Raw genomic sequence first — 21,734 nt, 5'->3', positions numbered from 1 at the left:
CGATGGTATGAAAATGGAATCCCCTTTAGATACCGTATGTAAATAGCCAAATACATTTTAAGAAGTTATTTATTGTGGTATTACTGTATGTTGTCTCGTATTTTAGGTACTGTGCTATGATTACGACAACGATGGAGGCCATGACTTCATTGGAGAGTTTCAGACCACTGTCAACAAGATGAGTGAAGCCCAAAATTCACTGGAGGTGAGGGATGGATTTGAGAGCTACTCCAGTTTATCTATGGGGGTTTGTTCTGCATGCTTTAGTCATGCTGTGGTGTGGATCAAACACAATTTTTACATTGTCTCAACTCTCAGTGTTCTCCACACTGTGAGTGGATGACTCACTTAAGACACTGCAGTTAACACAGCAGTTAACACAGCTCACCATTTCTGAATGGAAGACACCTGTTCATTTGGATATTCACAAGAGCTTATTTACGCCTTGTTTTTAACCTCGTTAATACATGTTGGGTTATGCTTTATTTTACAGCCCGGCCACACCTGGAGAGAGAAGTATAGGAACAGCTCTGTATTTGACTTACGTTTTTCGCTCCTGACTTCCTGTTGAAAACCTTGTGTCATTAGCTAATGGCAGAAATGCAAATACAGCCGATGGGAGAGTGTACATTGTGTGGATGTGCAGAGGGGTCCCAGTGGTAATTTCTTACTCTGTATTCTTCTACTCCAGATCGAATTTGAATGCATTAATCCCAAGAAACAGAAGAAGAAAAAGAGCTACAAAAACTCTGGAATCATCATTCTGAAGTCATGCAAGGTGAACCAAAACACATAGAGTCTAATAGATATAGTGTACACTATCCCTCTTAATGACTAATTAGTCAACACACTATGGCAACTGCAAAATGCATATTAAGTCTAAAAGGAGACTGCCTTTTAATTCAATTATGAATGCACATTAAATCCTTATGCACACAGCTAATGACTTTCCTTCAGAATATTTTTTTTATTACAAACAAAATGCCTGTAATTTTGGTGTTGCTGCAGGCAGGGATTAGAGTAATGGCTCAAATCGCTATTAAATGTATTTATTAATATCAGCACAAAACACCTGTCAGTCTCACACAGTCAACCAGGGGCTGCTGCAGTAATCACCTTTGATCAGGCAGTCAATTACTGAGTATGGAGAATACTCAATCCTATCAAAGTGCCACTTCCGTGCCTTCTCCAATTATTTATCTATAGGAAAAATAATTTGAACTTGATACAGTATGGATGAAATGGTATGAGCAGAGTTAGAATAATCTTTGAATACTGTATCCTCAGGTTGAAAGGGACTATACCTTCCTGGACTATATTTTAGGTGGATGCCAAATCATGTTCACTGTGAGTATGTCATCACTTACCTCAATGTTTCTCCCATGTTTTACCTGTAAACTCTGACCCTGTACTCTAACGCTCTACCTATAAACTCTGACCCTGTACTCCCACTTTCTACCTGTAAACTCTGACCCTGTACTCCCACTTTCTACCTGTAAACTCTGACCCTGTACTCCCACTTTCTACCTGTAAACTCTGACCCTGTACTCCCACTCTCTACCTGTAAACTCTGACCCTGTACTCTCACTTTCTACCTGTAAACTCTGACCCTGTACTCCCACTTTCTACCTGTAAACTCTGACCCTGTACTCCCACTCTCTACCTGTAAACTCTGACCCTGTACTCTCACTTTCTACCTGTAAACTCTGACCCTGTACTCCCACACTCTACCTGTAAACTCTGACCCTGTACTCACACTTTCTACCTGTAAACTCTGACCCTGTACTCCCACTCTCTACCTGTAAACTCTGACCCTGTACTCCCACTTTCTACCTGTAAACTCTGACCCTGTACTCCCACTCTCTACCTGTAAACTCTGACCCTGTACTCCCACTTTCTACCTGTAAACTCTGACCCTGTACTCCCACTCTCTACCTGTAAACTCTGACCCTGTACTCCCACTTTCTACCTGTAAACTCTGACCCTGTACTCCCACTCTCTATCTGTAAACTCTGACCCTGTACTCCCACTCTCTACCTGTAAACTCTGACCCTGTACTCCCACTCTCTACCTGTAAACTCTGACCCTGTACTCCCACTCTCTACCTGTAAACTCTGACCCTGTACTCCCACTCTCTACCTGTAAACTCTGACCCTGTACTCCCACTTTCTACCTGTAAACTCTGACCCTGTACTCTCACTTTCTACCTGTAAACTCTGACCCTGTACTCCCACTCTCTACCTGTAAACTCTGACCCTGTACTCCCACTCTCTACCTGTAAACTCTGACCCTGTACTCCCACTCTCTACCTGTAAACTCTGACCCTGTACTCCCACTCTCTACCTGTAAACTCTGACCCTGTACTCCCACTCTCTACCTGTAAACTCTGACCCTGTACTCCCACTCTCTACCTGTAAACTCTGACCCTGTACTCCCACTTTCTACCTGTAAACTCTGACCCTGTACTCCCACTTTCTACCTGTAAACTCTGACCCTGTACTCCCACTTTCTACCTGTAAACTCGGACCCTGTACTCCCACTCTCTACCTGTAAACTCTGACCCTGTACTCCCACTCTCTACCTGTAAACTCTGACCCTGTACTCCCACTTTCTACCTGTAAACTCTGACCCTGTACTCCCACTCTATACCTGTAAACTCTGACCCTGTACTCCCACTCTCTACCTGTAAACCCTGACCCTGTACTCCCACTCTCTACCTGTAAACTCTGACCCTGTACTCCCACTCTCTACCTGTAAACTCTGACCCTGTACTCCCACTCTCTACCTGTAAACTCTGACCCTGTACTCCCACTTTCTACCTGTAAATTCTGACCCTGTACTCCCACTCTCTACCTGTAAACTCTGACCCTGTACTCTCACTTTCTACCTGTAAACTCTGACCCTGTACTCTAACACTCTACCTGTAAACTCTGACCCTGTACTCTCACTCTACCTGTAAACTCTGACCCTGTACTCTCACTCTCCTGTGGTACTATCTACCTGTAAACTCTGACCCTCAAGTGGTATATACCATCTACTGTATCTTGCCTATGCCGCTCTGTACCATCACTCATTCATATATCTTTATGTACATATTCTTTATCCCCTTACACTTGTGTCAATAAGGTAGTAGTTTTGGAATTGTTAGCTAGATTACTTGTTGGTTATTACTGCATTGTCGGAACTAGAAGCACAAGCATTTCGCTACACTCGCATTAACATCTGCTAACCATGTGTATGTATAATAATATAATATATGCCATTAACATCTGTCATAACCATGTGTATGTGACAAACCATGCTCTAAACATTTTTGATTTGATTTGATTTGGCCGGTTATTTAATGCAGGAAAACTGAAATCCGTTTTATCTAATTTCTACCAGCATGTCACCTGTGCAACTAGATGCTAAGAACTCTAGATAACCTTTACTCCACAAACAGAGATGCATACAAAGCTCTCCCTCACCTTCCATTTGGAAAATATATCCTCCTGATTCCCGCTTACAAGCAAAATCTCAAACAGGAAGTATCAGTGACTCGCTCAATATGGAAGTGGTCCAATGCTAATCTACAGGACTTTCGCTAGCACTGCCTGGAATATGTTCCGGAACTCAACCGATGGCATTGAGGAGTTTACCACATCAGTCACCGGCTTTATTAATATGTGCATTGATGACGTCGTCCCCACAGTGACTGTACGTACATATCCAAACCAGAAGCCATGGATTACAAGCAACATCCGCACTGGGGCTGAAGGCTAGAGCTGCTGCTTCAAAGGAGCTGGACACTAACCCCGACTCTTATAAGATATCTCGCCAAATCATAACCACAAACCATCAAATAGGCAAAGTGTCAATACAGGACTAAGATCGAATCCTACTACACCGGCTCTGATGCTCATCGGATGTGGCAGGGCTTCAAATATATCACGGATTACAAAAGGAAACCCAGTCATGAGCTGCCGAGTGACGCAAGTCTACCAGTTGAGCTATAAATGCCTTCTATGCTTGCTTCGAGGCAAGCAACACTAAATCATGTGTGAGTGCACCAGCTATTCCAGATGACTGTGTAATCACGCTCTCCATAGCCGTGTGAGCAAGACCTTTAAACAGGTTAACATTTACAAGGCATGTCGAATTACCAGTACGCGCACTCAGAGCATGTGCTGACCAGCTGGCAAGTGTCGTCACTGACATTTTCAACATCTCCCTGACCAGTCTGTAATACCTATATCTTTGAAGCGGACCACCATCCCTGTGCCCAAGAACGCCAAGGTAACCTGTCTAAATGATTATCGCCCGATAACATTCACATCTGTAGACATTAAGTGCTTTGAAAGGCTGCTCAGGACTCACATCAACACCATCATCCCATCATCCCTGGACCCACTACAATTCACATACTGCCCCAACAGATCCACAGATAACGCAATCTCTACTGCTCTCCACACTGCCCTTTCCCAACTGGACAAAAGGAACACCTACAGTACGTAAGGATGCTGTTCATTGACTACAGCTCAGTGTTCAACACCATAGTGCCCTCCAAGCTCATCACTATGCTAAGGACCCTGAGACTGAACACCTCCCTCTGCAACTACTCCAACTAGATCCTGGACTTCTTGACGCCCCCAGGTGGTGAGGTTAGGCATCAACACGTCAGCCACGCTGACCCTCAACATGGGGGCCCCTCAGGAGTGGGTGCTTAGTCCCCTCCTGTCACTAGCGTAACGCAGTTTCTCTGGGCCTCCGCAAGGTTGAAGTATAGACTACCGATCTCTGTCCATGGTGCTGAAATGTAGACATGTCTATGCGGCTTCATGCCTATCGAATCGATGATATGCTTTCTGTGGTGCCAGGGCTTAGCTTAGCTTTAACTAAAGGATACATGCTTATTGGTAGGCCTATTTGATCATAATTTTCTCATGTTATGCCTAACATTTCACGAAGCTATACACAGTGTTGCAATGCTGCCATTTTTAGACTGCTGGCTGACTTGTTCAGTAATTAATGTTGGATATTCGAACATAGCTATGTACCGTATATAGCTGCTACTTATAAACGTTTTATAAAAATGTACACATTAAATAGCCAAACAATGAGGAAAAAAGTAATCGACTTGAGGATAAATTCAGACACTATTTATCGTTGAACAGGTTTTGTCTAGCTGATAGCCTACACAAATGGGCTGCAATATTCAAGGTAAATTCAATTCCATTTGAGAGTCTCCCCTGGTGTTTTGTGTGGAAATGCTTTCCCCATGGCCTGTAGTCCAGGTTGCGGGCCTGACTGTTTTCTGTATTGACAACCCACACAGTCTTTCCTGAGATATTGTGCATTATATGTCCATTGCGCTGCACACAATCTAAACCTAGTCTTGAATGATGCAAGCCAAGATAGACCAGAGATACGGGACTGTTGATATTGCAACCACTAAACTCAAACACCGGTTCACCAGTATGAACGAAATCGCAAACAGCTTTTTTTGTTGTTCTTTTTTTGCCCTCAAGAACTGTTTCAACTGCTTCCTATACTGTTACACTCTTTCCGTAATGTATTTAGGCCTGCAATTGAGGAGAATGAGAGGCTCAATTAAAGATGTTACAGAACGGCTGTATTTGAAGGGCAACTCCCTTCTGACCTGATGTTGCTACGGCAATCATGCTGTTTTTTTACCATCCCTGTGTCGCTTCTGCAGAGAGATCATTTCTAAACTAAATCTCCCTAAGAAGCGTTAGGCTCTCGGTCTGACATGCACTTTTGAACACCTGAGTAAGCTCCACTCACTATACTGGCTCCGTCATAGCCTTGACTATGGCATTTGTCCACTGATTTGTCCAGGCTGTATCACATCCGGCCATGATTGTGAGTCCCATGGGGTGGCCCAGCATCGTCCGGATTTGGCCGGGGTAGGCCGTCGTTGTAAATAAGAATTGGTTCTTAATTGACTTGCCTAATTAAATAAAGGCAAATAAAATAAATAAATAAAAACATCCCCGCATACTTTATTTTTTATATATCACTTTTTTTAGTCACATTCCTGAAGAAGCAAACACTTACTTATGGAAATGTGTATGAATTACTTTTTGGAGGGTTACTGTCAAAATGATTTATTAAATTCATAAAAAATAGACATCTGTGAAAGGCACATTGGCCCCCAGAACTCGTGAGCCTTCCGCGGGCTGTCGGGTACGTCAGTGCCTCCTGTACTCCCTGTTCACCCACGACTGCACCCAGGCCTAAACACTGTTGACTATTAGACAGTGATGAGACAGCCTAAAGGGAGGAGTTCAGAGGCCTGGCAGTGAGGTGCCAATACAACAACCTCTCCCTCAACATCAGCATTACAAAGAAGCTGATCGTGGACTAAAGGAAATGGAGGGCCCAGCACATCCCCATTAACATCGGCGGGGCTGTAGTGGAGCACGTTGAGAGCTTCAGGTTCCTCAGAGTGCTTGGCATCAACTGTAAGGCACTACAGAGATTAGTGCGTACGACCCAGGACATCACTGGGGCCGAGCTCCCTGCCAACCAGGACCTATATACCAGGCGGTGTCAGAAAAGTACCTTAAAAACTGTCAGACTCCAGCCACCCAAGTCATAGACTACATGGCAAGCGGTACCGATGCGGTACGACAAGTCTGTAAACAACAGGACCCCGAACAGCTTCTACCCCCAAGCTACAAACCTGCTTAATAGTTAGTCCAGGTAGCTATTTCTTAACTATCTGCATTGACCCTTTTTGCACTAACTTGTATATAGCCAAGTTATTGTTACTCATTGTGTGTCTATTATTACTTTTACTATTATTACATGTTTTATTGTTCTATTATTTCTCTATTTCTTTGTCTCTGCATTGTCAGGAAAGGCTCGTGAGTAACCATTTCACTGTTAGTCCACACCTGTTGCTTACGAAGCATGGCCGTCATGTGACGAATACAATTTTAGTTTCTTTTATGACATACACCAACAACAAAAAAACAAACACACTTGCATATGTTACTTCATTCATTGAATGCACACTATAGTACTGTAAATCGGAAGATCTGTTCCCTTTGTGGTGCCAAAATATGTGCATGATCTATTTTCCTATTTTCTCAGCTAAATAGCTCCACCTGTATTTGATTATTTCCTGAATGGCAACATTAACTTTCCATGAATGTTTTATTCTGCCATACCTCTTTAGTTACTTGTATGTGACCAGATGTGTTTATTTATGTGGTTGTGGACCACAGACATGGTTCTGATTAGCAGGCTCTATGTGTGGTCCTGTTCAAGAAATGATTTTCTCCCCGTGTTATTGTCAGAAAAATGTTTAAAGCAAATGGAACATTTGTGTTGCCATAGTTACTGTGATTTGTGCCGAAGCCAGACTATGTCTTTGCAGGAATAAACGAGGGAGAGACTGAAAACAATAATAGGAACATGACTGGAGACTATCTCCATGGTTTGGCTTTTGTGTTTGTAATGTATCCATAATGTTTTTGTCCTTTTAGTTTACATTTTCTAAAAACCTAGCTGCTAGGCAGGACATTTGAAATGAACCCTGACAGTTTTACTAAATGTTTCCCATTTTAAAAGAGGAGGTACTACAATTTATACTGGGACAATTATATTTGTATTAAAAAAAAAATTCAAAACACCAGTAGTCACACCTTAATCATCTACCTTAATCCAATATGATAATTTAAATTATTTAAAGAGTTCACACCTGCATGTTATAATTCAGTCAAGATCAGTGTCTGAGAAAGAATGTGAATCTAAATCCTCAAAGGTGCATCCTGCAGTTCTCTTAACCTGCTCTCTTTTGTCAGATTCCTTTGATTTGTCTCACAGAGAAAGATGTTCTCTCTCTCTGTTCCACTGCATTCAATCAGATTTAGCATGCACCTAATCCTAATCTGTTAGAGGGGAAATCTTCTCTACAGAGATGCAGATGAGAACCCTGCTCATATATAGACTGGAACTAGAGACTACAATGTTTGCAGTAGTTGCATGGGAAAACATATTGACTATATAACACAGTAGTATAGCATTGTATTAAAAGCAGCTTTAGAGTATTTGTCAAACTAGCCTAGAGGTCAGACCTGCGGTGTGGAGTGGTGCTTAGTAGACCAGTGTTAAGACTTGTAGTCATTCATGAGGTCATCTGATTGTACATTAGGTTGTTATCACAGCACCGGCCAGCCCTTTCAGAACCCTGTACCCAGAGTTAAAGGTATGGTTAAGAAACATGGTCATTCATCTGGACTAAATTGAGTTAAAGCTAAAGATTTGAGTCAGTTCCCTGCTCATGCAGAGCAGCAGCACACTCATCACATTGCCGAAGGGCTTGATTGAGATGCAGGGGATTGGGCATATGAAGTGGCACCCTGATTCTGTCAGATCGCATCTCTCTCTCCCTTTCCCTCTCTTTCTGTCTTTCTCACCCTCTCTTTCTCTCTCTCTCTCTCTCTCTCTCTCTTTCTCTCTCCTCACCTTGTCCATCTATTGTCTAATAGAGGCTGTCCAGTTATCAATTGGACAGGAACTGGAGGAGATCTGAGTAGAAGCCATGCTCTCTGATAGGATTGTTGGTTAAAGGCATTAGCATGGACTGAATGAAGATGTGGGCTTGGGAGGGCTTGTTGAAATCTTTGAGTTAATGACCATGTTTATATTGTAACCATCTTTGCCCGAGGACAGGATCCTGAAATAAGGCTCTGTAGGATTCACTGGATTCTTTTATATGCTCCACACCTTTGTTCATATTTAAGCTGATTTATAGGCTTTGTTTGTGTTTGTGAGCATGTCTGTCTCCTGTCTTGCTATTCCTGTAGGTTGGCATTGATTTCACAGCGTCTAATGGGAACCCTCGGGAGGCCTCCTCTCTTCACTTCATCAACCCTCTGGGCAGCAATGAGTACTTGTCCGCCATCCTGGCTGTGGGCCAGATCATCCAGGACTATGACACGTGAGTCCCATTAGTGTAAACAGTAATAACAGGACTCAATATGATCAAATCACAGATAAATAAAGTATTGTATTTTATACATCACAGTCATAAGTCACTGAAAGGTCCCTTCAACTCTTCTAATTCTGTCTACTCAGTCATATTCTTTGTCACTCATTGTTTCTGATAAAGTACCAATCCGAGTTTATTGAGAAATTCCATAATGCAAAATTGCATGTTGAATTCTGATGAAGTTGCTTTTTACTCATCCCTGTCAATCTGTTGCCCTCCTTCCTCAGTGACAAAATGTTTCCTGCTCTGGGATTTGGGGCTCAACTCCCTCCAGACTGGAAAGTAAGTGTATAAACTGTCTACGTGTGAGGGTGTGTCTTCACTACATATGATAGACGTAGAGCCAAAAGTAATGCTAAAGAGAAGAGGGAGACTGGAAGACAGCGGCATCCCAGAGTATGTATAAAACAGACATATTCCAATAATTATGCAACTGTAATCCCATCTGTGTTGCCATGGCACTGCACTGATGTAAAGGACAACTGAATAAGGAGGCCGAGCGACATAAATGGACAGAATATTTAGCCTTGCGTTCAGATACTTTATGGGAAGTGTTTAGGGAGGATAAATCCATCAGTGGTCGGAGAGGACTAGAGGAAGAAGAGAGGCAGAGGTTGAAACAAGTGGAATGAAAGGGCAGTGTATGTGATGGATTTGGAGAGGACTAGAGGAAGAAGAGAGGGAGAGGTTGAAACAAGTGGAATGAAAGGGCAGTGTATGTGATGGATTTGGAGAGGACTAGAGGAAGAAGAGAGGGAGAGGTTGAAACAAGTGGAATGAAAGGGCAGTGTATGTGATGGATTTGGAGAGGACTAGAGGAAGAAGAGAGGGAGAGGTTGAAACAAGTGGAATGAAAGGGCAGTGTATGTGATGGATTTGGAGAGGACTAGAGGAAGAAGAGAGGGAGAGGTTGAAACAAGTGGAATGAAAGGGCAGTGTATGTGATGGATTTGGAGAGGACTAGAGGAAGAAGAGAGGGAGAGGTTGAAACAAGTGGAATGAAAGGGCAGTGTATGTGATGGATTTGGAGAGGACTAGAGGAAGAAGAGAGGGAGAGGTTGAAACAAGTGGAATGAAAGGGCAGTGTATGTGATGGATTTGGAGAGGACTAGAGGAAGAAGAGAGGGAGAGGTTGAAACAAGTGGAATGAAAGGGCAGTGTATGTGATGGATTTGGAGAGGACTAGAGGAAGAAGAGAGGGAGAGGTTGAAACAAGTGGAATGAAAGGGCAGTGTATGTGATGGATTTGGAGAGGACTAGAGGAAGAAGAGAGGGAGAGGTTGAAACAAGTGGAATGAAAGGGCAGTGTATGTGATGGATTTGGAGAGGACTAGAGGAAGAAGAGAGGGAGAGGTTGAAACAAGTGGAATGAAAGGGCAGTGTATGTGATGGATTTGGAGAGGACTAGAGGAAGAAGAGAGGGAGAGGTTGAAACAAGTGGAATGAAAGGGCAGTGTATGTGATGGATTTGGAGAGGACTAGAGGAAGAAGAGAGGGAGAGGTTGAAACAAGTGGAATGAAAGGGCAGTGTATGTGATGGATTTGGAGAGGACTAGAGGAAGAAGAGAGGGAGAGGTTGAAACAAGTGGAATGAAAGGGCAGTGTATGTGATGGATTTGGAGAGGACTAGAGGAAGAAGAGAGGGAGAGGTTGAAACAAGTGGAATGAAAGGGCAGTGTATGTGATGGATTTGGAGAGGACTAGAGGAAGAAGAGAGGGAGAGGTTGAAACAAGTGGAATGAAAGGGCAGTGTATGTGATGGATTTGGAGAGGACTAGAGGAAGAAGAGAGGGAGAGGTTGAAACAAGTGGAATGAAAGGGCAGTGTATGTGATGGATTTGGAGAGGACTAGAGGAAGAAGAGAGGCAGAGGTTGAAACAAGTGGAATGAAAGGGCAGTGTATGTGATGGAGTTGGATAGAGGAAGAAGAGCAAGTGGAATGAAAGGGCAGTGTGTGATGGATTTGGAGAGGACTAGAGGAAGAAGAGAGGGAGAGGTTGAAACAAGTGGAATGAAAGGGCAGTGTATGTGATGGATTTGGAGAGGACTAGAGGAAGAAGAGAGGGAGAGGTTGAAACAAGTGGAATGAAAGGGCAGTGTATGTGATGGATTTGGAGAGGACTAGAGGAAGAAGAGAGGGAGAGGTTGAAACAAGTGGAATGAAAGGGCAGTGTATGTGATGGAGTTGGAGAGGACTAGAGGAAGAAGAGAGGCAGAGGTTGAAACAAGTGGAATGAAAGGGCAGTGTATGTGATGGAGTTGGAGAGGACTAGAGGAAGAAGAGAGGCAGAGGTTGAAACAAGTGGAATGAAAGGGCAGTGTATGTGATGGATTTGGAGAGGAGGAAAGCAAGAAAGAACAGATCATGTGAAGCAGGGGGAACGGAGGAAGAGAAAATGCTTGGCACACAATTCACTGCTTTTCCCACCTGCTACAATCATACAATGGAAATGCATATTTCTAGTGCTCCCACATTGCTCTACAGTCTCTTACAGCCATTGGAAATTCTCAATGTACAATTTCTGCACCTGAGGAGACCTATTTTTGTCTCCTGTACCTGTAGGTGTCTCATGAATTTGCCATCAACTTTGACCCCACCAATCCCTTCTGCCAAGGTGAGCAACTATTATGTTTTCTGTAACCCCTGTTAAAAACCTTATTACAATGTACTCACTGCAGGTTGCACTTATTAGGGTTTGTTTCTTCCTGTATCCACGGAGTGGGTGTTATTTCTCATTTATTTGAGAACTACCATACTTAGCCCTCTGTCTGCTGGTGAGGGTGCTGGTTTGTGCTGGTTTCCATGTGTGATTCCTGTTTCCTATGGTCAGGCGTGGAGGGGATTGCCCAGGCCTACTCTGTCTGCCTGCCTCACATCCGTTTCTACGGCCCCACCAACTTCTCCCCCATCATCACCCATGTGGCCCGCTTTGCCACCCAGGCCCTTCAACAGGAGACTGCTGCGGTGAGGATTGCTTGTTATCAGTATTAGGATTTCTAGTTTCATTCTTTTATTGCTTATCCATTTTCATTTGATTGAATCTGTCATTTTCCTGTTAAAGATGTCCATCCGACTCATGTTATTAGTATGGGTCAACATTACCAGTTCCAAATGATATGTAAATCCCCCCATATGACCAATGCTTATTAACTTTAAAGGCGGGTGCACTTTGTAGTAAACACAAGCACTGTTCCACTGCCCAGGGCCAGATGTGGTAGCACATGCTGATCATGTGATGATGGTTTGCCAACAGTAACCCAGAGCTCCTGAAGTCACAGAACCTTTAAACATGCACAAGGTTGAAGAGGTATATAGGGTACTAGGGGGTAACTGCCCCCACCCCCGATAATTCACATTAAGACCACAAGATGTCACCAAATATTTTTTTCAACACTTTCCTTGGCTGCCACTGCTCTTGCTCAACAACAAAAAATCTTCTGTGTCATCACAACTTTTGGAGATATTTCAACAAAACGATTTTGTGGTAAGTTAATACAATTTTCTTACATTTTGATTTTTTTTTAGATATATTCCAATGAAGTTAGATCTATAATTGTTTTAAATATGCAAATAGGAAAGCCTTAAGATAAATAATCCACTTGTTTAGAGATAAAAAAAAAATCTCGAAAAGGAGTAATATGTTGGATGAGTGTGTTGGGGGCAACAAGCCCCCCATTTATAGTTATGAATGTGTTTCTACTAGTCATTTAGACAATGACTAGCCTAGTTAGTGCTAGTTTATGCTAACTTTCTAGCTAGAAACTTCCCTAGCAGTAAATGCTAGCCAGCTAGCAAGTTAGCATAAGCTGCTAGAAGTGCTAGCTAGCAACCTTACTACCAGATAGTTTGACGTAACATACATAAAAAATCTAACGTAACTTAATTGCAGTTGTCAATGTGTCCACAAGTGACTGATAGCTTTACAGTTAATGTTACTTTATAGCCTTTTGCATTTCATGTAATATAGCTAGATACGTAGCTAGATATGTTTTTAAGAGAGAGCATTTTCAATTGGCATCTCTCCCCTTGTTTTCAGTCACAGGTGGGGACATGGATTAGGTGTGAGCAGTGCAGGAGGTGGACTCATGAGTTGTGCAATGGCAGAGCATAAGAGAGTTGCCTCCAACGTTACGCTGAATGAATTAGTTAAGTTATTATTATGAATTATTCAATTCCAATGTTATTTAATGTCATTAGTTATATTCCATTCCAATATTATATTCTAATTAATATTTTTTGAATGAATTAAAAACAACTATTGAAACCCTTTTGCTCCTGAATGTAATTTTAAAAACGGCTGGGATTGAAAATCTTGCATTATATAAATCATATTTAGTGTAATTGTACAAAATGGATTGTATGGAAAAGGAACAACAAAGAAAGAACAAATCAAATGAATATGCAGGTCAGTTAAAACAGGGGACTTAACATCAAATCTCCTCATAGTGCGGATGACATGTGCAACGCCATTCCTCCTCCCCATATTTGATTTAAATAATACAAATAAGACATCTAGACTTTGCTTATAAGTATTACTTACTAAAGAATTTTAAGATAAAACTGATTAAATGGATTTTAACACCCTATGCCATAATCTTCTACCGGGGTAAATGGGGGGGGGGTCTAAAACAACATTTTATGAAAGTACAACTGTAAACTGTAGCCATTTATTTCCCTTTATAGTTTATTTGCCTAAGTATGACCTTCATCCGCATACCAATTTTTTTCCCAAATGTTGCTTTTTTTGTGTCAGCAATTTGACATTGCTGGTTTCTCCCAGGTACCCTACCACTGAGCCATTACGTGACGTCTTCTTGTTCCAGGTAGAGGTTTTTTATAGAAAGATTCCGTATCCATGGAAACTTACCCTCACCCTTGCTGAAGCAACTCAAAAAACATATTTAACAATATTGGAAATAGCTGGAGTGATGTCTACATCATCAACTCTATACGCAACCTATTCAAACACTTTGTACTCATGCCTGTTTTTACAACAATAGTGCTCTGTATTCTGCCTCTCATGCATCATGAGACATAACAGGCTCTAGCTTATTGGTAAAGTCATAACAGTTACAGAGTAAAGAGTCCATCTCATTGGACAGCCTTCCTTGTACGAATAATTGTTTTCTGTGTCCATCAGACAGGCTTGTTTCCCTCAGAGCTGCTCAGCATGCTGTAATTAGAAAATAATGAGTCCCCTTACTGCTGTTCACACGGGCCTATCAGCAAGCTGTGTGTTTTCTGTTTTGTGTGTGTGTGTGTGTGTGTGTGTGTGTGTGTGTGTGTGTGTGTGTGTGTGTGTGTGTGTGTGTGTGTGTGTGTGTGTGTGTGTGCGTGTGCGTGTGTGTGTGTGCGTGCGTGCGTGCGTGCGTGTGTGCGTGCATTTTGGACTCAGGGTATGTAAGACTGGGTATTGGATCTAGCACTAACAGATCCTAATTGCTGTGTGGAAAAACCTCAAAACTCTGATTCTGGTTGTCAGTTCAAAGTCAGCAGAGGCATTTTGAAAATCGCTCTTATTACCAGCCCAGAGCAGCTATTAAAACCCCCCTTTCAATTCTAGTTATTTATAGAAGGTGATTCAGTGAACAAATGTTCCCTCTTTTCCTTTTGTTGTTCATGGGTTTTAATGACTAATGAGGCGAAGGCCCAGAGTTCTGCTCCATTCTGTTGCCGTCTGTCTGTCTCTGCTACAGGAGAGGTTCTGACTCTAGACAGAGATGCAGCACTGGAGAGTGTGACAGTAAGGATGTGACAGTGGCCACGTTCGAGGAGATCACTTTTGTCAAGTCGGGTACCATCGTTGGTCACCGTCTTTCAAAGTGTGTTGCATTATGGGGATAGAAATGGTGCCACTTATGCCTGCATGTTATCAAAAATCATGTGATCAAAGGTCATTAAGTTTCGGCTGCAGTCGTCTGCGCATTTCTACAGTTGCTCTTCACCAATTCATCCTGGAGCATCACCTGCATTGTGGGAGGCTCTATTGTCAACCATTCATTAGGGTGATTTTGTTTGACACACACGAACGTGACACTCATGTTCATGAGTGTGTGAAATGGGGATTGGAGACATGTTTATTTCAACATTTTAAAGAGCAACTTTTATAACGATTGCAACGCTGGCATGTTGCACCGAGCCTTGCTGTTGGAAAACCACCTCGGCTTTAGTCTACAGTCTGTTGCTTTCTCCTTACCACTCAAACAAGCCCAGTGACTCTTACATTTGGTCATTTAACAGATGCTCTGGATTTACAGTACTGAGTGCATAAATGTTACTACTTTTCCCCCTTGGGAATCAAACCCACAATCCTGACATTACAAGCGCCATTCTCTACCAACTGAGACACAAGAGACTCTAGTGTAAACAGACTAGAATGAGACTGTTAAAGAGTATTTTCCTCCAGGGAAGGAGGACTGACCAGGACATAATGTGCAAAGTTAAGGATATACAGTAGCTAACATTCTTATACCCTAAAAATAGTGAAAATACAGCCCAGACCCCTCATTGGACCTTCTGTTTCCTGGCTTCACATTCAGATGTACACAGCATGTGGGTTTGACAAGTAATACTTTGTTATTATTAAGCATTCTTCAGAGGCTCCTGGGAGCTTTATGTCCCTAATTGCACCCTGTCACCCCAGAGAAATAGGAGAGAACTAGAGAAAGACCAAGGATAATTTTACTGCAATTTGCTGGTATATTAACTGTAAAAACAAGATAAATGAGCTATTGTGTTCACTTCACAAGGTTTTAGAAATGGAAGAGATAAATACCTTGGTGTGTGCATGTGTGCACTCTCAAATCACCTGCTAGGCACTGAAAATGTCTGTCCCTGTCCCTGCCTTTGATAATGATTTTGGCTGTGTGAGTGTGTGCAAAACGTCTGCGCTTCAGCGTGGTAGCTGTGTCTGTCTCTGTCTCTTAGATAATGATTCACTAATGAGCGTGCCTGTAAGTACATTAAAGGAGCAGACTTCACAGTGTCCACAGGAGCGGGGGCTTCTATCGAACATAGGCCAGCTCTGGTGGCCCTTATTACGGGAAGCAGGCAGGAGCAAGGGGGCGCAACAGCAAGTACATCTGTGGGACTGTGTTTGTGTGGGAGGAAACTACTGACAAGACTACAGAGATGACTAGAGAGCAGTCAGTACAGACAATAGCCAAGCCGTGTGTGTGTTGCTGTGTTTGTGAACTTGTCAAGGTATATCTGTCTGTGTGTATTTGAGTAAAATCATGTATATTTGTGCACAGTGTTGGGTTTGTTACCTTCTAATTTAATCCATTACAGTTAGAGTTACTTGTCCAAATTATTTATCAATAATGTAACTTTTGGATTACCCGAACTCAGTAACATTATCTGATTACTTTCAGTTACTGTTAGATTGCTTTCCCCTTCAGAGGCATTAAACGAAGACAAAAATGAATATTACCAATTGAACAACACCTATTGCAAGAAAATCAATGACAGTTTACATAATGTGAGCTCCAAAATATTGGGACAGCGATCATTTTTTGTTGTTGTTTTGGCTCTGTACTCCAGCACTTTGGATTTGAAATGATACAATGACTATGTACCCGAAACATCAGCTGCTAAACTGGACCTTGATAAGCTCAGGTGTGTTTCATGGCTGGATGAAAAGCCAGCACACCCAGTAGCTCTCCACATTTATGTTGACCTTTTGTATGTAGGTTACATAGAGACCACACCAATTATTGGTCATGGAAATGTGGTTGTCATGGAGAAGTCATGAAATTCCATCTGTCAAAATGTGTTAACCCTTTATTTAGTGAATAACCAGAGGTCTCTATAGAATACTCTATTCTGGTATTTCTAGCATTCTAATAGACCTACTTGAAAAAAGACAGCTCCTGCACCTTTGTCATGCCAATTCAAGCACTGGGTAGCATCCACATTAGTGTAGAAGTGTTTACAAACATATTCTATTCTTATTTACAATAAAAGTTACTCCAAAATGACACCATTTATTTCTATTGGGCACAAAAGAATGATAAACACAACCAAAACAAACAGCAAGTGCACCCAACAAGTTTGTACTGTCACAAACTTAATGTAGTCATTGGGCGCTAGGAATATAGGACCAAATACTTAACCTTTTACTACTTTAATACACATAAGTGAATTTGTCCCAATACTTTTGTATTGTACAAAACGTGCAGTAATTTCTAAATGATTCACCCGATATGGATGAAAATACCCTCAAATTAAAGCTGACAGTACAGAGCCAAAACAACAACAAAATATGTCACTGTCAAAATACTTCTGGAGCTCACTGTAGCTGGCCGTAAACAAATGTAGCATTTTACTTTAGGGATTATGTAGGCTTCTAACACATTGCTTCCTACTTCATAATAAAGACATAATAAAAACATAATAAAATGATTAGGCTATATATTTACATTAAAAACCAAAGTCTGTCAGATTTCCAGTCATTCCAATGTATTAAATACTCCTTGATCTTCAAGAATAGGATTTGGAAATAAACTCAGCAAAAAAAAAACGTCCCTTTTTCAGGACCCTGTCTTTCAAAGATGATTCGTAAAAATCCAAATAACTTCACAATCTTTATTGTAAAGGGTTTTAACACTGTTTCCCATGCTTGTTCAATGAACCATAAACAATTAATGAACATGCACCTGTGGATCGGTTGTTAAGACACTAACAGCTTACTGTCACTCCCTGGCCATAGAGAGGCTTTTTATTCTCTATTTTTGTTAGGCCAGGGTATGACCAGGGTGGGCATTCTATGTCCTTTTTTCTACGTTTTGTATTTCTATGTCTTGGCCTGGTATGGTTCTCAATCAGGGACAGCTGTCTATCGTTGTCTCTGATTGAGAACCATACTTAGGTACCCTTTTCCCCCACCTGTTTTGTGGGAAGTTAACTTTGACTTTGTTCAGGGCACATAGCCCAAAGCTTCACGGTTTGGTTTTGTTCTTTGTTTTGTCAGCATCATTTTTAATAAAAATAAAATGTACGCTTACCATGCTGCACCTTGGTCCAGTCCTTCAGCCAGCCGTGACACTTACAGATGGTAGGCAATTAAGGTCACAGTTATGAAAACTTAGGACACTAAAGAGGCCTTTCTACTGACTCTGAAAAACACCAAAAGAATGCCCAGGGTCCCTGCTCATCTGTGTGAACGTGCCTTAGGCATGCTGCAAGGCGGCATGAGGACTGCAGATGTGGCCAGGGCAATAAATGTCCGTACTGTGAGATGCCTAAGACAGCACTACAGGGAGACAGGATAGACAGCTGATCATCCTCGCAGTGGCAGACCACGTGTAACAACACCTGCACAGGATCGGTACATCCAAACATCACACCTGCGGGACAGGTACAGGATGACAATAACAACTGCCCGAGTTACAACAATCCCTCCATCAGTGATCAGCCTGTCCACAATAGGCTGAGAGAGGCTGAACTGAGGGCTTGGACAGGACTGGCAAAAAGTGCTCTTCACTGACGAGTCGCGGTTTTGTCTCACCAGGGGTGACGGTCGGATTTGTGTTTATCATCGAAGGAATGAGTGTTATACCGAGGCCTGTACTCTGGAGCGGGATCGATTTGGAGGTGGAGGGTCCGTCCTGGGCTGGGGTGGTGTGACACAGCATCGTCAGACTGAGCTTGTTGTCATTGCAGGCAATCTCAACGCTGTGCGTTACAGGGAAGACATCCTCCTTCCTCATGTGGTACCCTTCCTGCAGGCTCATCCTGACATGACCCTCCAGCATGACAATGCCAGCAGACATACTGCTCATTCTATGTGTGATTTCCTGCAAGACAGGAATGTCAGTGTTCTGCCATATCCAGCAAAGTGCCCGGATCTCAATCCTATTGAGCACGTCTGGAACCTGTTGGATCAAAGGTTGAGGGCTTGGGCCATTCCCCCCAGAAATGTCCGGAAATTTGCAGGTGCCTTGGTGGAAGAGTGTGGTAACATCTCACAGCAAGAACTGACACATCTGGTGCAGTACATGAGGAGGAGATGCACTGCAGTACTTAATGCAGCTGGTGGCCACACCCAGACACTGACTGTTGCTTTTGATTTTGACCCCCCTTTGTTCAGGGACACAATATTCCATTTCTGTTAGTCACATGTCTGTGGAACTTGTTTAGTTTGTCTCAGTTGTTGAATCTTGTTATGTTCATACAAATATTTACATGTGAGAGGACGTTTCTTTTTTTGCGGAGTTTATACATTAGTTTACATCTGTTTTACTTGAACAAAACCCCAAAACAAAGGAATATTAGCCTATTCTGTTGTTTATGTTTTTGTCATGGAGGACTGATTGGGCTCATTGCTTCAAAACATGGTTGAAAAAGAAATGCTGCTCTCATAGAATGGCATGCTTTGAGCACTACCGATAAGTGCTATTTGCACAGTGGTGGAAAAAGTACCCAATTGTCATACTTGAGTAAAAGTATACAGTATATACCTTAATCGTCAGCCAGTAAAATACTACTTGAGTAAAAGTCTAAAAGTATTTGTTTATAAATATACTTAAGTATCAAAAGTAAATGTAATTGCTCAAATATACTTAAGTATTAAAAGTCAGAGTACTTTTGGTTGTCAGGAAAAATGTATGAACTAAAAAGTACAATATTTTCTTTAGGAATGTGATGAAGTAAAAGTGGTCACAAATATAAAAAGTAAAATAAAGTACAGATACACCCAAAAACTCGTACTTTAAAGTATTTTTACTTAAGTACTTTACACCACTGTATTTGTATGACGTGAAGAATTAATGCCATATGCTGCATTTGCTATACAGTAGGCCAATTGTTTACATTTTTGTTGGTGACACCCTAGAATAGGAATTAGAATACTTAATTCATTTAATAGGATCTCTGGGTGACACATCTCGATAATTTGCAGCTGTTGAAGTCTATTAAAATTGAGTTTAAGCATGTGTCCCAGTGGAGGCTGCTGATTGGCTGAATACCCAGGGCGCGAGGTGGTTGGAGTTATCAACAAAGTAGCATGACAGAAATATGATGTCAAGTTTTTGAAAACTAACGGTAGTTTCTTTGAGAAAATATAATGCATAAAGTGATCTGTGCATTTGATGATTTGCATGTCAAAAAATGGATGACCACTGATACACATGCTGCCACTGTTTTGAACAGATTAGATTATACTATTTAGAATGAGCAGCCAGCTCACGGACGAACAAGTGCACCAGGGAGAATACAACAAGCAGCATAAAGATGCAATAAGTGAAAACACATTATTTAACTGGGGATATCTAGCTAACATAATGTCACAAAGCACTATATGCTAGCTAGTCAAAGGTGCAATATGCATAAATCGCTCCACCATTTCCTAGTTTCTAAAATTCTAGTAGTTCACCTAATTTCAGTTTATGTGACAAAACAAGCAAGTGTAGAGAATCATTGTACCATTAATCCACTGTGAAATGTATTTTCAATAACCAAATACATTGTACTTTCAGCTGTTTGAAGTTTGTGTACAAACCAAAAGTAAAAGACGCAAAAACTAACCTTAAGAACTGGAACAATAGAAATAGCTTACATAGAATAGATCTGCCGCTTCTTAGACTAGATTTCAATGAGAATGACAGATAACTCACATTTCTATGTGAATTTGGTCACACAAAAAATGTACGTATTGCAGCTTTAACATTCATTCTGAAATAACTTCATATTTAAGTTAGTCAGATATTAGTTTAGAAAAACTTGAGATTGGAGCTGGGAGCTAACTAGCTAGCTAGCTGCTTCTCAAATTTAGATCATAGTTCATTTGACCCAGAAAATGTTCCAAACTATTTTTCAATGTTTCTCAATTCATTTGATCATGCTTTGTGATACACCTGGTTTTATGGTGTTTTAGTCCACACCACATTGCCTCATCACCTACAATAGATCCTGATGAACAACATGGGGGGAAACAATTGGCCATTTTTGTCCTACCAGATCTGCATTGAGACGGTTCCAACTAGTGTATCCCTCTGTCCTTCAACTGTTGTTCAACTGTGTAGTTGTCCGGTTTATCAGGTCCCAGGCTCCCATGACTGTTATGATTATTTATTTACATGTTAATTACAATTAGCTTCTTGTTTTAGCACCATCGGTACCTGATAGAGCAGATTTAGTCTCACATGAGGTAAGCTGTCTGGCGCCAGCAGTGGGGATTTTAGCATGTAAATCTTTTTTATTTTTTTTAGATGCATGCCAGCAAAGCCACTACACTACACAACACTAAACAATACATTAATTGCACTATAACAGTGACAAACGGTGCACACAAACTGTTAGGGTCTACATAAAGCTGTTCTGACAGCAGAGCTTTCCTTCAGCACCATGGAGAAAATCCTTATCACTGCTACACCTGGTTATCAACGGAGCCTCCTTTGCAGCAAAAACGTTCATTCAGCCTCATTTACTGCCTCTTTAAAAACCATAGTTGACATGGCTGACTTTAAATAAATTAGATTTCTACTGACTCCTTGACTCCTTCAACAATAACTAATGCCGACATGAGTTTAGACTTTTGAATCGAACACAAACCTTTTTACATTTATGTTCAGTAAATTAATAATGTTTATTCTTATATCATTAACACTTAGCTGTAAGTATAAGCAAGTGCAAGCAAACGAGCTGCAATAAGGTAGGTCTTCATTCAGCACTTTCAAAATGGACACAGACAGAATTTAAATAGGTGTTAGTTTAGATCAATTCAGCAGATGT

The 21,734-nt window shown here is 41.6% G+C and overlaps 1 protein-coding gene across 1 annotated transcript in view; it reads left to right on the top strand.

The window, feature by feature from the left end:
- LOC124000317 (copine-2-like) overlaps positions 1-21,734 on the top strand; it is a 38,282-nt gene that overhangs the window by 6,595 nt on the left and 9,953 nt on the right. The window contains exons 8-14 of the mRNA XM_046306595.1: positions 107-205; positions 692-778; positions 1,288-1,347; positions 8,817-8,950; positions 9,229-9,283; positions 11,565-11,616; positions 11,833-11,966. Of these exons, the coding sequence (XP_046162551.1) occupies positions 107-205; positions 692-778; positions 1,288-1,347; positions 8,817-8,950; positions 9,229-9,283; positions 11,565-11,616; positions 11,833-11,966 (621 nt within the window). The remainder of the gene's footprint in view (positions 1-106; positions 206-691; positions 779-1,287; positions 1,348-8,816; positions 8,951-9,228; positions 9,284-11,564; positions 11,617-11,832; positions 11,967-21,734) is intronic.

Source organism: Oncorhynchus gorbuscha, linkage group LG02 (assembly GCF_021184085.1).
Source record: "Oncorhynchus gorbuscha isolate QuinsamMale2020 ecotype Even-year linkage group LG02, OgorEven_v1.0, whole genome shotgun sequence".
NCBI classification, from domain to species: domain Eukaryota; kingdom Metazoa; phylum Chordata; class Actinopteri; order Salmoniformes; family Salmonidae; genus Oncorhynchus; species Oncorhynchus gorbuscha.
This window is presented reverse-complemented; position numbering and strand designations above follow the sequence as displayed.